General features: G+C 43.8%; 1 protein-coding gene across 1 annotated transcript in view; it reads left to right on the top strand.

Annotated features, from left to right (window-relative positions):
* Positions 1-18365, top strand: part of LOC122805450 (angio associated migratory cell protein) — a 925733-nt gene that overhangs the window by 312537 nt on the left and 594831 nt on the right. The window contains exons 6-7 of the mRNA XM_044075608.1: positions 8937-9020; positions 9139-9254. Coding sequence (XP_043931543.1) covers positions 8937-9020; positions 9139-9254 — 200 coding nt within the window. The remainder of the gene's footprint in view (positions 1-8936; positions 9021-9138; positions 9255-18365) is intronic.

The following is an 18365-nucleotide window of genomic DNA, read 5'->3' as shown; positions in this document are numbered from 1 at the left end:
TGAGTGCTGCAGTGTTCCTTTGGTGATCCTCTTCATATATTTTTTACTTAATTTTGGTATTCGTTGTTTCTAAGAACCATATGTACGTGTTTCAGCTTGCATACAAAATTGACTTAAGGATAGACTTAAAAAACAGATCTTGTCCTTAACCTGGAGACTGCCTGTAGATGTTAAGGGCCATTGGGTCAGTATACTTTTGGAATGCCAGAAACTGTAGAAATTATGGGTTGACGTGTAAAGTGTTGTTACCGACATTTGGCCAGCTATAACAGGGTTTTCTGCATCTGTGCTTCTGATTGACCTGTCCTGACGAATCATCATCCAAACCAAACCCAATCTTCTATTAGATCTGTCTTTGTTGGCAACTAAAAACGTCATTGCAAGAAGGTAGAGACAGGCTAGCTCCCTTCTCAGAGATCCAAGAGAGTACGACTATTGTGAGAAATTTAAAAGGCTTAAAAATTGGTGGTGGTCAGTGGTGACTGTAGGAAGAAATTATTAAAGTGGTCATGGCAGCTTAAAACCTGAGGGATTCTAGGCTATACATGTAGCTTTTAGTTGAAAGTGGTGCGAAGATAAAAAATAATTTTAAATGGTCAGAGAAGAACTTGCAATTTTGCAGTTGGGTGAAATTTTGTAATCTTTTTGATCTGTGAAGTGCATTTCAATCCCAGATGGGACTGCTCAGGCACAAGACTTTATAGATTGAATATTGCAGAAAGATGTTTTTATTTTGTTATAGGCTGTTTGTTCTTTCTTACAGTGATTGGTTGAGGTATTCTAAGTATGACACTTGTGCTGTAAACATGTTTTATTTAAGTTAACTTCATGAAAGTCATTTGAATGTTACTAGTTTTATGTGTGTGTGTGTGTGTATACATATATATATATATATATATATATATATATATATATAATACACACACACACATGTGTGTGTGTGTGTGTGTGTATGTATATATATATATATATATATATATATATATATATTTATATTTTTATGAGGTTGCATCAGATTGCAGTGATATTCATCGTGTTACACAGCTGCAGTCATTACACTTGGGTTATCCTGCCGTCAGGCGGTCCCGTAGTCGGCCAGAGTTCCAAAGTCTTGGTCCAGCGTCTGTTGCTGTCGCTTCTTCCCTGACGTCAGTGCGCCAGGGGTATGTAAGATGCATCCGACGCCATTTTCTTCAGTCTTTCTTGCCGCACGGTGCCCGAAGCAGAAGCAGTTCGCAAGTGCTGGTCGGCCGACTCCTGAGATTTTCGAAGTCGAATTTCAGATCCGAAGTCTTCAATAAAGCTAAGTACCCCATTGGGGAAACTTTTTTTTCTTGCCTCAGACCGATGTCAGAAAAAGTTAATAGTTGTATTTCTTGTGGGAAGCAAATACCTCATAAGGACTTCCACTCTTACTGTATCCCATGCCTAGGCCCTGATCACGACGTCACTAGTTGTCGGTTTTGTGCTAGATTTAACAAACGCACTATAAAAAGACATTTTGATTTTGCTTTGCACTACTGTGACCGAAGGTTCAGTTATACTATGCCGTCGGATCAACCGACGACTGCAATACCGAAAAAATGCAAGGACAAGGATAAAGACAGGCATCAGAGGTCCAAAACCGATGACAAAACCTCTTCTAGGCCAGTCGCCGGTTCACCGGTTCTCAGTGAGGTGCTTTTGCAGCCCCTGACACCCGCTACCTCAGAGCCACAGGCTGCCTCCGACTCCCACGTGGAGACAACTAGGCCTCTGGAAACTCAAGGTATTAGACCGACGGAAACTAATCTCTCAGATGGGTCCGGAGCCGCTAAGCAGTTATCGGCTTCTGAGGGTGTTTTCAGACCTTCACAACTTACCATTAAAACAACAGCCAAGACAAAAGTACCATTAAAGACAAAGAAACAAGTGCAGCATTCTCCTGGACAGACCTCCATGCCTAAGAAACAGATGCTTAAAATGGCCGAAGACCTCATTACTCTAATCAGGGGTTCCCATCCCCCTCCTGAGAAAAGGCCTAGGCAGGATACAGACTATGATTCCTCTGATCAGGTTTCCATTTCCTCTGATTCCTCTTCAGACCAGGGATACTCTCTACCCCCCTACGAGGACTCTGATGGTGAAGAATCTATCCCTTCAGCCTCTCCTCCTGAGGATTTTTCTTTTTGGGAAACTTTACATACCATGAGGGAACATTTCCATTGGGAAAGTCAGGATTACGCAGAATCCAAGAAAAGGCTCAGGGATTTCCTTTTATTGCCTCAGCACAGGCCCCTGGCTATTCTGCCTGTGCTAGATGTTGTGGATGATGTTTTCTCTGAATCCAGCTTATCTCCTGATTCTTTGCCCCCTGCACCAGCCAAGCCAGATAGATATTATAGAGTCCCAGACTCTCACAAGTTTCTTTATAAAAACCCTTTGGCTGATCCAGAAACTATTTCCCAGGGTCCAAAAGGGGTCAAGGCTTCCATTGCAAAAAATCCAGTACCCTCTGACGGAGATTCCAGAGCTTTGGATAGATGGGGGAAGAAAGTATACACTTCTGCAACTTTAGCAGTAAGAGCTGTAAATTGCCAGTTTCACATGCTTCAGTACCAACAATATGTAATGGCTCAGTTAAAACAGAAAATGCTTGCAAGCTCAGAAGCTCCTGATTGTAAAGAAATGCAGGATTTATTGCATGCAGTTGAACAGGTGAGAAAACATACTCTACAATGTGGTTTTGATTCTTTAGAGGCCTCTTGTAGAGCCGCAGTTACAGGTTCTGTGATTCGAAGACATACTTGGTTAAAAGAGCAGAGTTTACCTGTTCATGTTAAGGCAAAATTATTGGACGCTCCTTTACAGCATGATACCTTGTTTGGTGTTAAGGCAGAAGAAGTGTTAAAGAAAATGGAGGATAAAACTAAATGTATGCAAACAGTCAAGGATTTCTTACAAGGTACAGCCACCTCGATTTAGCAGAAATTGGCCAACAAAGAATTGGTCCTTTCCAGTGTCAGACAGGCCACAGAGAGGCAGATACAGACGCCCAAGAGGCAGATCTCAACCCCAAGGCTCAAACAGGCAACGACAGTGGGGCACCTCAACCGCAAAAGGTGAGGATAAGTCTCAACCTTACAGGAAACAGTCACAATGACTTTCCCCTTCGTACACCAAGCACTTCCCTTTTGGAAGCCCCCTTAGGGGGAAAACTAGCACTTTTTTTCTCAAAACTGGCAAACAGCCACCCAAGACAAATGGGTTCTGAATATTGTGTCTCAAGGTTACAGGTTCCACTTTCATACTTTACCAAGGCTAAAATCAATGGGCAGAGGCACAGAAACAAATTTCAGCCCTCATGGACATGAGAGCTATTCAAAAAGTACCATAACAGGAACAAGGACAAGGATTTTACTCAAGACTCTTCCTGGTCCCCAGAAAGGACAAGGCCTGGAGGCCCATATTAGACCTTTCAATTCTAAATACTTACCTGGATATTCCGAAATTCAAAATGTTGGACATTACAGCAGCTTCTACCCATGCTGGGCAAGAAGGCTTGGCTTGTTACTCTGGACCTCAAAGAGGCATACCTGCATTTCCCTATCAGACAAAATTGCAGAAGATACCTCAGATTCAAAGCTGATGCAATGCACTACCAATTCTCTGCACTGCCCTTTGGCTTATCTACTGCGCCCAGGGTCTTCATAAAGTGCCTGGCACCAGTAATTGCATTATGCAGACAAAAAGGAATTCAAATATATCCATACCTGGACGACTGCCTCATTCAAGCAGAGACAAAGGAATTCTTCTACAGCATCTGGTGTTTGTAAAAAGGTTGCTAATTTCTCTAGGGTACACAGTAAACGAAAATAAGTCAAAACTAGTGCCCTCACAACAGATTATATTCCTGGGTGCCAGCTTAAATACAACTGCCCAGATGGCTTACCTCACACCAGACAAACAAGTTCAACTAACTCAATATTTTCAACTACTGGCAAAAAAGTCCCATCTTCCTGCAAGAAAAATTCTGCAGGCCCTGGGATTCATGGCATCCTGCATACTACTAATACCATATGCCAGGCTGCATATGAGGAAATTACAATGGTACCTAAAAAGTGTTTGGACTCAACACTTTCACAGTTTAGAAGCAGTAATACCAATGATTCCCTGCCTACAACAGGAGTTTCGATGGTGGGCACAGGCATGTCACCTAAACAAGGGTCAGCCTTTTACCCTGCCCACAGCCAGGCAGACCCTAACAACAGATGCTTCGGATTACGCCTGGGGAGCACACATGGCAGAACAATGCATTCAGGGCAAGTGGACCACAGACCAGATGCATCTTCACATCAATCAAAAAGAGATGTTGGCTGTTCAAAATGCCCTAACAGCTTTCAAGGACCTTCTGCATCCAGGACAATTATTATTAAAGGCAGACAACACCAGAGTAATGTGGTACATAAACAAGCAAGAGGGCACTCATTCTTATCCCCTATGCAGGCAAGCCATGACCTTGTGGAACACAGCTCTAACGTATCAAGTTCACCTGCAAGCACAATTCCTGCCAGGAAAGAAAAATACTTTGGCAGACGATCTAAGCAAAAATATCATGGACCCTCACAAATGGAAATTGAATCCACAAATCTTCAGCATGGTAACGCAAAAAATGCACTAACAGCTTTCAAGGACCTTCTGCATCCAGGACATTTATTATTAAAGGCAGACAACACCAGAGTAATGTGGTACATAAACAAGCAAGGGGGCACTCATTCTTATTCCCTATGCAGGCAAGCCATGACCTTGTGGAACACAGCTCTAACGTATCAAGTTCACCTGCAAGCACAATTCCTGCCAGGAAAGAAAAATACTTTGGCAGACGATCTAAGCAGAAATATCATGGACCCTCACGAATGGAAATTGAATCCACAAATCTTCAGCATGGTAACGCAAAAATGGGGATGCCCAGACATAGATCTTTTTGCCTCACCACTGAATTGCCAACTACAAAAATTCTGCACAAGGACTTATCACAAACAAGCATGGAAAGTGGATGCTCTTTTGTTCAGCTGGAAAAACCTAAACGTTTATGCCTTCCCGCCACTGCCGCTCCTTTCAAAGGTACTCCTAAAAGCCAGACAAGAAAAACCACAGATGATCCTGATTGCTCCAGACTGGCCACGCCAGCACTGGTACCCTACCTTAAGGAACTTGGCTCAAGGCCCACCATGAATTTTGCCTCAAATTCCACACCTTCTGACTCAACAAAACAATCAGATCCTGCATGGTCAGCTCAAAACCCTAAACCTGGCTGCATGGCAGATTCATTAGTCAAACAGGCAACACCTCTCTCTAAAGCGGTTATGGATGTCATTTTGGAGGCCAGGAGGCCTAGCACCAGGAAAGCTTTCTCAGAAAAATGGAAGAGATTCTGCGCCTGGAACCAGGCTCAAAACCTTGACCCTCTAGTTCCAAACATTCCTCAGATTTTACAATACTTAACTGAGATGCTGGACAGAGATCCTTCTCATCAATTAAGATCCACGCCTCTGCCATTTCAGCACATTACAGCACGGATCCTCCTTTATTCTCTCATCCCTTGCCTAAACAGTACCTCAGAGGGGCTAAAAACATAAGACCGCCCTGGAGAGCACCAACACCAACTCGGGACCTCAATTTCGTTTTGGAAAAACTAACCCTGCCACCTTTTGAACCAGCCAATATAGCCGATCTAAAATTTTTATCATGGAAAACAGCTCTGCTCCTGGCAGTAACTTCAGCACGAAGAGTCTCAGAGCTACAGGCATTAATGGCAGTGGAACCTTTTATAATTTTTCATCAGGACAGGGTTTCTTTAAGGACAAACATTACCTTTATGCCAAAGGTGGTATCTAGAGTAGCTCTTAACCAAACCATCCATTTGCCAACTTTTTATCCAAACCCCCAGAATAAAGGGGAGAAACTTCTGCATTCTTTGGACATACACAGGCAGCTACGCTTCTACTTGGACAAAACAAAAGCTTTCAGGAAAACTGAGCAACTGTTTGTAGCATATGCTGCAGGATCACAGGGCAAGGCTATCTCAAAGCAGACTGTATTCAAATGGATAGGACACTGTATACGTTACTGCTACACACAGCATGGAAAATCAGTCCCAAATAACATTAGGCCACATTCCACCAGGGCAGCAGCCACTTCAACAGCCTTTCTCAGAGGAGTACCTACCAAGGAAATTTTGGAGGCTGCAACTTGGACTTCAGTGCACACCTTTACCAAGCATTACCACCTGCCTCTTTACTCTAAATCCAGAGCAGGATTTGCCACTGCAGTTCTGCAGGGCCTCATAGCCAATCCTAACTCTTTATAGACCAGCCACCCAACCTTAGCTTTGGGATTCTAACCAAGTGTAATGACTGCAGCAGTGTAACACGATGAACATAGTACAGTTTTGTACCTACCATAAATGTAGATGTTCGAGTGTTCACACTGCTGCAGTCCAGGTTACCCTCCCTCCATCCCCTCTGAACTAGCTGGACTTATCTATACCTTTCTGTCCTATACAACCTTTGTGGTGTATTTGCTTGTAACTGAAGGTATTGTTTTTATTTTTATATGTATATCTTTTATTAGCAATATGTATTGCCTACCTACTTGGGGGCACCTGACATCTGGGGCAAGAAAAACTGAAGTAAATGGCGTCGGATGGATCTTATATAACCCTGGCGCACTGACGTCAGGGAAGAAGCGACAACAACCGACGCCGGACCAAGACTTTGGAACTCTGGCCGACTACGGGACCGCCTGACGGCAGGATAACCAAAGTGTAATGACTGCAGCAGTGTGAACACTCAAACATCTACATTTATGGTAGGTACAAAACTGTACTTTTAGAAGTGTTAATAAAATTCATAAAATAGCAAAAACATAATAATAAAAACAGTTTAAGTACCTGCTAAATTAGACTGTGAGTAGTTGAGCTTGTGCAGTAAAAGTTATTTATGCAAGAGGCTATGGTCCATGCTAGGAGTTATGGAGAAGTAGTGAGTAATTGAATGATGCCTTTCACGGTTAGGAATAGCTGATAAATCATGGCGGGAAGTGGCACTTCTTACATGCATGACTACTTTCCAATCTGGGCAGTGAAGCAGCATTAGGACCCACTGACTAAAAGGCAGATACATTAGTTGTGTATGTCTGTAGGGTACATAGCTTAATAATGCCAAACATAGTCCTGTGACATTTCTAAGTTTCTACTGAGGTGTTGCTGAGTAAAAAGTGCTGCTTCCTACTTATGTCCTGAGGTATCATTGCTGGATACTTTTAGACATGTGTTCTCCCTTGCACTGCTGGACATCAGAGACCACAGACCTAACTGTGTCCTGAGGTGCACTGCTGGACAGTATGGACATATACCTGTTTACTTTTATGAGGGGAAGTTCTGGACAATGTGGCCATAGTCCTTTTCACCTCCTTAGATGCATTGCTGGACAGCAGAAGGCCATCAACTGGTCTTCCTTTTAAGGTGTTCTACTGGACAGCAGGGCCATAGATCTATTTCTTGAAGTGCAGACCAGCCAATACCCTGTTGTGCATTGCCTGGTAATGTGGGCCACAATCCTTTCTGTCTTTGAAGTGGGACTGTATATCTTTCGGTGCACATTTCATCAAAACAGGATTAGCAAGTGCATTTCAGTGAATCCCAGTTACATTTTACAATTAGCTACTGTTTTCAGTAACCTTGCAGAACTGTTGAGGCATGGAAGTTTCCTCTTTCTCCATTGTGTGATATCGGCCATTATATTTAGAGACATGTGCGTGTGGGGAAATTCAGTGGGTTCAACTTGTTGCTGTTGCGTGACTTTACCTGTTATTGACTTTGTTTTTCATTCATTTTGCTTTTAGCAGTTTAATACAGAGGATTAATTATTTGAGCTGCTGAGGTGTTGATTTTTCGTGTGTTTGACAGCTTTCAGATTGCTTCTTGTGACATTTATTTAATAAATAAAATAAACATTTACTACATACTTAGTGGGTTCAGCTGGGACTAGATCTGTCTTCCTTTTATGTTGCACTGGTAAGCATCATGGACCTCGGATCTGTCTGTCTTTTAAAAGGACAGTTCTGAACAGCAGTTAAAGGCCATGTGACCTGTATATGATCTGAACTGCACCATTAACGCTCCCATTTGCCTTTGTATGTACAGTACCACATAACAGGGTACCTCAGTTCTGTCTGCTTCTAAATGTGCACTACCTGTTAGCATATTTACAACTCCTGTCTACTATCCAAGGTTCAGCAGCAGACATCACAGTCTTATATGTCTCCAGAGGGACTGCTGGCCTGATTACTACACATTGTGCATTGCAGAGAAGTTGCCATAGGGTGACCACTGCAACAGCAGCTCCCCCGAGTTTGATTCTGAAGACTGGCTGCTGAGGTGTTGATTTTTCTTTTTTTTGTGTTTGACAGCTTTCAGATTGCTTCTTGTGACATTTATTTTAATCCTGTAAGGGTATTGTTATACGGTACGGTATTACAAGCTGTGCGATCGCATTCTAAGTTGTGGTATGCCCTATATCTGGAAAAAAGTACTAACTGAGTTTATAAAATGGATGTCTTATACAATGTACTGACAAAAACATTTGCATTTCAAAGCTGTGTACAGAAGATCTGACTCTGGGTAAAGTACATTAAAAATACAGCATATCTTAAATGTTATTCTGAAAACTTTCAACATAGTGTTGTTCTGTGCAGTCAATTATGGAACTAGAATAATGGTTAAATCTACACAATGATTGCCATCATTAACTGATCACAAAACATCTGATTGAAATCCATTCAAAACTTGGATGATGGCATTCAGTTTCTTTTTGTTAGTGTGAGTTTTAGAGCATGACATCACACTTCACAGAAGTGCTGTACTTATGGGGGTTATTTTGTTGCTTTTGTTTTAGGTAAGAGAGCTGTGATAGGTTATGAAGATGGCACAGTCCGTTTCTGGGATCTGAAACAGGGAAATGCAATTCATGTGCTGAAAGGTACAGTCTTAGTAGTCTGTTTTTTTTTTTTTTTTTTTTTTTATACTTCTGTGAGATTCTTTCATTGTTTCCTTGACCTGCTTGTTGAGTGTGTCACGGTTACTTTCTAACTCCTTAGGTCATGATGGACATTTAGGTTCATTAACATGTGTTGCTGTTAACAAAGATGGCAGTCTCGTCCTCACTGGCTCTGTGGACAGTTCTACCAAACTACTAAATACCAACACTGGAAAGGTAAGCAGAGCTTATTATTGCCCTGTTTCATGGCTGGATTGCTGTGCTAGTGCTCTTGGATATGCTGTCGTCTGGCCTCATTGTATTTACTGCTTTCCATTATTACTGTAATTAAGTGACTCTACTCTTATTAGGTTTATATTGCTGTCACTGCACTCCAGGGTCAGTCTGCTGGCCCTGCTACTACAGGAACAGTTTACTTTCTCTTCCTCCTCTTATGTTGTTGTTTTTTTCTTTGTGTTAAGATTACACTCTCATGAATATATGGCAGTATCATTTTAAAATAGTGAAACAAAACAACGCGGAATAAACGACTCCTCAAAGACAACTTAGTGGTAATAAAAAGTAGCAGAGATGAAGAACATTTGTCATTAAATCAATTTTCATTCAATTCTTTTCAAAAGATAACATTATTGAAAAAGTGCAAAAGAGAATAGCCAAAAAAGTTTAGAGTTCACACCCAATTGTGAACAGTAACAAGACTTTTTGAGACAACAACCATTGTGATTTAAATATTTTTTACACCCAAAAACAAAAAAAAAAACTTTGCCTTAAACATACAGCAACACATTTTTAAAAATGACAAAATGTTTTAATACCTCACATTTAAAATAAACATTACAAATGTTTATTACAGCACCCATTTTCTCAGTGGTCTTCATTTATTTTTCTTTCAACCACACATTTCATATGATTATTCATATCTGAACGTAATTTATATATCCAATTATTCTCTCATTTAAATTTAAAACATTTTGATATGTACATTTGGACAGAAGAGGAGGGATGTCAAAGTTTTAATGCTAAGATAAGAGAATATTATTGATAATAAAATTACTAGTAGATTGAAAATTATAATATGAATTTTAAAGATTTGGTAAAATGAGGGTCGTTAATGAGGAACAACATGAATTTGTATATAATATACAATAATATTATTTATAGAATAAGTGGATTAATTTAATTATATATCGCTTTAACAATAGATTTCAATGGAATTGACTTTTTACTTTTTGATTTTTTTTGTTAAATTTATGTTCATTTTTTTAAATTATTTTTTATTTTATTTTTATTTAATATATTATTTTTTTTTTTTAGGGTTATAAGAAAAGTTATTTTTTAGGTTTTTTTGTCTTGTTTTATTTTTTTTAAATTTTATTAAATGTATTTTGTTGTTTTTGTCTGAAGAAGCCTTAGTGTTTTAAGAAGTGCTCAAGAAAGTTTATTTGAATGATTTATTCATTGTAATTTAAAGAATAAGTCTTGATGCTGTTGTATCTATATGTTGCTGTCTTCTGCTCTTTGCATTTTAAAATAGTGATCTATTCAGGGTGTTGTGTCTAGTCCTTGCAGAGCTATTGCTTACCCTGTCTTTTCATCTTCCCTGCACTCCTCTTTGGCTTAAGCATCAGTGCTGACAAGGGCCCCAACTCTTTCTCTGAAGTACTTCCTCAAGTCTGTTATTAATATTTCTTACATCTGTCAGCTGCACGTCATTCTCTTCTGTTTTCGCCATCTGCTTGCCCCTTCTGTTTGCCATCAGCTTGTCCCTTCTGTTGTGAATGACTGTTGCATCTGATAGCTGCAGTCCTTTCAATTCAGTTTTGCCATCCACTTTCCCCCAACAGTGTACTATGTATGAATTGCATCTCCCTTTCTCTTTTATCTTCTGGTGCATGTGTACCCAGTTCTCCAACTGTCTTCTTCCATCTTGCAAAGCCTGTCATCACTGTTCAAAATTTTGGCAACTTGCTTTACATGATGTTAAGTTGTCAATCTCGCCTTCATTCTTGCTTGATGGGTTCGGAGCCTATCCTCGGCTCCGACTCGGCACTTTGCTAAGCTCGAGAGTCACTTTTACCAGCTCGGGGCAGCCCCATATCCCGTGATGCAAGGCGGTAAGTACCCAGATCTCGTTTGCCGCTTCGCTGATGAGGTCCTCCTTTTACCAGCTCCTGGTAAGTGTTTTATGTTAAACTGCTTTTAGCCCCTTTTCATTTTTAAACTTTTTTCTCTTAAAGATCTTTCATTTTTAGTTAATTGTAAGCCCCTTTTTGACTAAAATTATCCTTCCTCCTTAATTTTTTTAGTCAGGCCTTCCTTCCCTCCCATCCCCCCCCGTCAGGGTGTGTGTGTGTGAGGTTTTTACTGTTTAAACTATAATTTAATTGTTTGTTTGGGACTGCGTGGTTCTGTTTTTTGTGCCCACTATGTCCAAAGAGCAGAGGGTCTCAGGCTTTAAGAAGTGTGACTCGTGCTGTCAGAAGATGTCTCTGACAGACGGTCACACTTCTTGTTTATACTGCCTGGGACCTCTCCACCTGCAGGACTCCTGTGCAATATGTCATTCTTTTAGCCAGAGAGTCCTGCAGGAAAGGAGGAACAAATTGATTTTAAGGGGACTCCTTAAACCGGAGGGCTCCCCGGCCAAATCGGCTCCGGGAAAGTCTTCTAAGTCTAAGGCCCAGGCTTCTGTAGCCAAGCCTTCGGCCTTGGCTCCGACTTTGTCGGAGTCGAGATCGGCTCCGGCTGGAGCCGATCCGACATTGGCTAAATATTCAGCACCGATGGCTATCGGTGCCGATACTTCTTTGGTCACTTTGGTGTCGGTTCCGAGTACTGACTCCGACCACCATGTGGCCCAGGCTTCGGTGTCGGCGCCGACCGGCTCCGACACCGCTATTTCGATGCCTGCATCGGCTCCGGCTGGAGCCGATGCGTCTAGATCTTCTCTCGGAGCCGAAAAGTTATCGGCTCCGACTGGATCAATAGCCTTGTCGGCTCCGATGGTTCCTTCGAGGAAGCGGTCCAGGTCTCCCTCCTTGGAACTGATTCTGTCGGCTCCGGCCTCGCCTCTTCTTTCAGAACGGAGCCATCGGAGCCGATCATCTAGGTCGTCCAGGTTATCTGACCATGATTTAGAGAGGGTGGTAAGTAGATTATTAAAATCACAGGCACTGGCCCAGATGCTTCATAGTCCGTCTCAACAGACGACTATTAGTCCACACCCTCTTCAAGTTCCTCCTTCAACTCTACCCCAGAGTTTGGAGCTGGAGTCTACGGGGATAGTTACTGCTATGGCTGAGGGGCAGATACCCCCTTCTGCACCCTCGGCATCTACTCTTATCTCTTCCTCGAGACCTTCCTTGAGGGATTCGTGGTCGGGTTTCCCTGGTCTCCTCCGAGGGGTGAGTGGCATCGACCCTTGTCCCACCCCGCTCTTCCCTTGGAGCTTTGGCCTTGGTGAGCTCGGCTCCGACATCTGCCTCGGAGCCTTCCCTTTCGTGGGCCCGGAGTCCCAGTTTCTTCGGAACGGGTTCTCTCGGATCTCCCTGGGAGGGGGCCTTCGAGGTGATGAAGAGTGTGCTGGCCACTGGGCTCAGTCAGCAGTCTATTCCCTTAGCTCCTCCCTCTACAGTGCCTGTCGATATCTCTTCCATCTCTCTTGCTCCCGGACCTAGAGATCCACCGCCTCAGGTTTCCCCACTGGGAAGAACCCCCTCTTCCGAGGATTCTCCTAACCAGTCAGGAGATCCTCCGCGCAAGAGGACTTGTAAGAGGAAACACCTGGACTCCCCTGAGTCTACCACTTCAGATACCGACTTAGATGAGTCAGAGGGATCCCCAAGATCCCCCTCTGAGGATGTCTCCTTTTCAGACATCCTAGAACTCCTAAAACAGAGGGGAAACTGGCCCTCCATAAATCCCTCCGAGGATGAGTCGGTATACCTAGAGGCGTTTGGATCTCGACCCTCCACCTCCTGGGTGTCTCCACCTTTCGACCCCCTTATGGAGGTTATTGCTCGAAAGGCTTGGGCTGCTCCTGATTCTGTAGAGCCAGTTCCTAGGAGGCCGTCTAAATTTATTACAGCCCCTTCTGAAAAGCAATTCCTCACGAAAGGTGTCCCTGTTGATGCCATGGTGGTGGCGGCCGCCACTAAGAAGGAACTTGCAGATCCTTCCGTACCAGTCCATCCTCCTAATAAGGATTCTGGGACCATGGATAGGTATGGTAAGCGGATGTTCTTCTCAGCGACCTTTGCCATGCATTCGCTGAACTATTTATGTCACTTCACCAGACTCCAAAGGGACATCCTTAAGGAACTAGGTGAAGTAGTGCAGGATCCTACGGCTGCAGGGGCTCAAGAGAAAATTGCTTCTCAGCTAGGAATCCTTAATTCTATAGCTAACTCCTCCATGCGACTGATCTCGTATGCAGCAGATGGAGCGAGTAGAGCCGCGGGTACAGGAGTGGCTCTTAGACGTCAATCCTGGATGCGGCTCTGTAATTTTGCAGATCCCTTTAAGGCGTGCTTCACAAATTCTCCCTTTGATGGGTCAGCATTGTTTGGCCCTCAAGTGAAGGATACATTGACCAGGTGTGAGCAGGACGGCAAGACTCTTTCTGCCGTAGGGGTCTGTTTTTCTACCCCCTCTAGACCTTACCCCAAAGGTCAGAAGGGCGGAAAAATGTGGTTCCGTAAATCCCAGGGAGTCACGCCGGACGCACATAGTCAGTTTACCCCTAGAGGCAGAGGGGGTAATAATAACAGACGCTGCTCTAGAGGCAGAGGGGGTCCACAAAACCAGGGAAGCAGAGAGCCTCTCTGACAAGCCCTTCCAGCATCCCTGAGATGTTGCCCGGCTGTCCATCCTTGGAGGCAGTCGGGGGAAGACTATCGCTGTACCCAGAAGCCTGGCGTTCTCTCTCTCAAGACAGATGGGTACAGTCGATTATATCCGAGGGTTACAAAATTCCTTTCGAGGAAAGTCCTTTCTCTCACAAAAATTCCCTTCCAGATGTACCACCCGGTCTAAGGGAAATTGCAGAGTCAGAAGTTTTAAAGTTTCTACAAAAAAGAGCAATTCAGCCAGTTACAACAGACCATTCAGAGCCCGGAATCTACTCAAGATTCTTTTTGGTCCCCAAAAAGATGGGAGACTGGAGACCAATATTGGATCTCAGCAGACTCAACAAGTCTGTGAGAAAGACGAGATTTCGAATGGTCACACTTCAATCAATTTTGCCCTTCCTAGAGAAGGACAACTGGATGTGCTCAATAGATCTTCAGGACGCGTACTATCACATAAAAATTCACAGACGCTCCAGAAGGTTTCTCCGCTTTCGGCTGGGGTCCAGTCATTTTCAATTCAGAGCCCTGCCCTTTGGTCTCACTACAGCCCCCAGAGTGTTCACCAAATGTATGGCAGTGGTCACGGCTCACCTAAGATGTCAAGGATTCCAGGTGTTTCCGTATCTCGACGACTGGCTCCTTTCAGCCACCAACAGGCATCAACTTCTTCAAGCCAGGGATTACACCCTAAATCTCTGCACTCAATTAGGAATTTCGATCAACTACGAAAAATCCTCCTTATTGCCCTGCCAGTCTATTACTTTCATAAGCGCAAACTTAAACACTGTTCGGATGTCAGCAACCCTCACAGACCAAAGAATCTCAGATATCCAAAGTCACGTGAGGATCATCCTTGCCAGCAAAAAGGTGCAAGCCAGAATGGTTCTGAAGGTGTTGGGCCTCATGGCTGCGGCTATTACCCTTCTTCCCCTGGCCCGCTTCTACATGCGTCTTCTTCAATGGATGTTGTTCACTCAGTGGTCTTACCAACAACTTCCCATGCGTCACCGAATCCTGGTGACACAAATTTGCAAGAATCATCTATCATGGTGGATTACTTCTCCCCAGATTCACCAAGGCAGACCCTTTGTATCCCCAGCCCCGGTAGCCACAGTCACTACGGACGCCTCCCTGATCGGGTGGGGGGGGGTCATTATCAGGGCAGGATGGTTCATGGGACGTGGCAACCGTTCGAATACCACCTGCACATAAATGTCCTAGAGATGAGAGCAATGCTTTTAATGTTGCAAGCCCTCAATGACTTTCTTCCCTTGGGAACAATTGCAGTTCACACAGACAACATGTCTGTAGTGTGGTATATCAACAAACAGGGCGGAACCAAGTCCTACCCCTTGTGTCGAGAAGCTCTCAGACTTTGGCAATGGGCGATCTCCTCTCATCGGTTTCTGGTAGCAACGCATATCCCTGGGAAAACCAACATTCTAGCGGACAGATTGAGCAGAGCTATTCTCATGCCTCACGAGTGGTCTCTCAAACAATCTATAGTGGAGGAGATTTTTCTAGAATGGGGCCGCCCATGTTGCGATCTTTTTGCTACTCCCCAAAACAGCAAATGCCCGGACTTCTTTTCTCTCTTCCCACTGCCAGGCCATCCCCCCAGAGACGCTCTAACCCAGGATTGGCCCCAGGGACTTCTTTATGCCTTTCCTCCCTTCCCGCTGATTCCACAAGTACTCCAGAAAGCCACCATTTTGAGAGCCAAAATGATTCTCATTGCTCCCTATTGGCCTCGACAAATTTGGTTCCCGTTCCTCCATCGTCACCTTTTGGTGCAGCCGTGGCATCTGGACCCAGTGCCAGACCTTCTGATTCACCAATCGGGTCAGCTGCATCGGTCTATTCCTTCTCTCAACCTCACAGCGTGGTTGCTCCACTTCCTTCCTTAGCCAGGCTTCCTATGATCTCTAATCCTGTTAGGGATATCATAGTGGCTTCCCTAAAATCCTCTACTAGAAGGATTTATACCAGCAAATGGAAACGCTTCTCTTGTTGGGCAAAAGCTAAAAATATAGATCCTTTTACTGCCCTTGTTCAAGCAGTTTTGGATTTCTTAGCGGAAATCTTTCACGCGGGCTCTTCATCTTCCACGGTCAAAGTTCAGTTGGCTGCTATCTCGAACTTTCATGTCGGGTTTGCAGATCACAACATTATGTCCCACAGGCTTTGTAGAGCCTTTCTAAAAGGAATTTTTCTCCTGAAACCTCCCGTCAGGAGTCCTCCTCCTCAATGGGACCTAAATCTAGTGCTGACATCCTTAATTCTTCCTCCCTTCGAGCCAGCTGTTTCATGTTCCCTGAAATTTCTTTCATGGAAAACACTCTTCCTTGTTGCTATTACCTCGGCAAGGAGAGTGTCAGAACTTCATGCTCTCTGTTCGTCCCCTTATTTGGTCTTCCACAAAGACAGGGTATCCTTGAGAACTAATCCAACCTTTTTGCCTAAGGTGGCCTCGAAAAATAATTTGAACCAATCTATTGACCTCCCTGTATTTTTCCCTAATTACTCAAACAGATCGGAACAAAAATTACATTATCTTGATGTTCACCACCAACTCAGATATTATTTGGACAGAACAAAACAATTCAGGAAATCCGATTAGCTCTTTCTTTCTTATGCTGATAACAAGAAAGGCCTTCCTGTCTCCAAAGTGACCTTATCTAGATGGCTTTCTTCCGTCATCTCTGAAATCTATCAGCTCAGGGGAAAACAGCTGTGCTCAAAACCTAAAGCGCATTCAACCAGAAGCTTAGCCACTTCCACAGCTTTTCAGGCTAGACTTCCATTAGACACTATTTGTGCAGCAGCCACTTGGGCCACTCCTCATACCTTTGTTTCTCATTACAAATTGGATTTGGCCTCCAGGGATAGAGCCAGTTTCGGCTCTACAGTTCTCAAGAGTCTGTTCCATTGAGCCACCCAGGATAGAGGTGCATCAAGCAAGAATGAAGGCGAGATTGACAACTTAACATTGAGAAGTTATGTACCTACCATAACGTTCCATGTTAGTTGTCTTCTCGCCTTCTTTCTGCGACCCTCCCTCCTGCCCCCTGGCCTGGACAGACCTTTTTCTCCCTATATGGAAGAATGCTTCTTAAGACCAGACAGTTCTGGTCTGCCTTACCCATCCTTCAGGCTTTTTGCCTTTCTTTCCTTCTGGGAAGTTTTTTATGCTAGGTGTTATTGCCTATAGATAACAAACGAGATCTGGGTACTTACCGCCTTGCATCATGGGATATGGGGCTGCCTCGAGCTGGAAAAGTGACTCTCGAGCTTAGCAAAGTGCCAAGTCGGAGCCGAGGATCGGCTCCGAACCCATCAAGCAAGAAAGAAGGCGAGAGAAGACAACTAACATGGAACGTTATGGTAGGTACATAACTTCTCATTTTCTTCCATCCTAAGTTTCTTACCTCTGTACAGCCTTCAGACCTGGACATAATATTCCAGATTTGTGTGAAGAACTGACTTTACCTTTTTTTAATCCAGTGTCCTTCTGTTCATATTTTGCAGTATTCATAACATGTAGGAGTCCACCACAGGCTTCCCGAACGTCCGGCCAGTATACAGAATTCTAAAGCTACTGTAAAGTAAGTGCGACTTCGCACAAAAGATCCCTTCCAACGTCAGTCATAAAGTGACATTAGGTATACAGCAGACATCGTTACGTACCATCTTCAGATCTTTTCTGCTGCCAGTCTGAACGTCTTCGGTGAGGAGCAAATGACCAGAGAAGTTGCAGATTCTGATTCAGATAAGCGCCTTATTGGGGGTTTTTTTTTTTTTTTTTTTTTTTTTTTTGTGCTACTGTTTGCTGAGGTTACATGTCATCTAGGAAGGGCAAGTGTCTGTGTGGAAGGCAAATTCTACATAAGGATACCACAATCTGTGTCTCTTTTGCCTGCGCCCTAACCATGTCCATACCTCCTGTGCTATTTGCAAGGCCTTTGTCCCAAAGACCCTCTGTAGCCATCTTGCTTCTCTTCATTTATATCTAGAGAATCAAAGTCAACGAGCTCCTGGATCTAGTTTGTCGGAGGGTGTGGGAAACCCCTGACACTGTGGAACCAGTCCACAGGAGACCCAACAAATTTCTGTCTGCCCCCTCTGACAGAGTTTCTCACAAAGGGCGTCCCAGTAGATGCCGTGGTGGTGGCAGCGGCCACCAAGAAGGAACTGGCTGAGACTTCATCTACCGTCCATCCACCTAACAAGGAGTCTAGGACCATGGACCAGTATGGGAAGCATATGTTTTCTTCAGCGGCCTTTACACTGCGGTCGCTGAATTACTTGTCACATTTTACACAGCTCCAAAGAGATGATCTGAAAGAGCTGGGAGATGCTCTGCAGGGTAACGTTCCTGACACACTGGCTCAGAAAGTCAACGCTCAGATGTCTACCCTAAATTCTATTGCTAACTCCTCTATGAGGCTGATCTCGTACGCAGCCGAAGGAGCGAGTA

Source organism: Protopterus annectens, chromosome 6.part1 (genome assembly GCF_019279795.1).
Source record: "Protopterus annectens isolate FY-2018-M chromosome 6.part1, PAN1.0, whole genome shotgun sequence".
In the NCBI taxonomy this organism is placed as follows: domain Eukaryota; kingdom Metazoa; phylum Chordata; order Ceratodontiformes; family Protopteridae; genus Protopterus; species Protopterus annectens.
The sequence above is the reverse complement of the archived record's forward strand: the minus strand, read 5'-3'. Positions and strand labels throughout refer to the sequence as shown.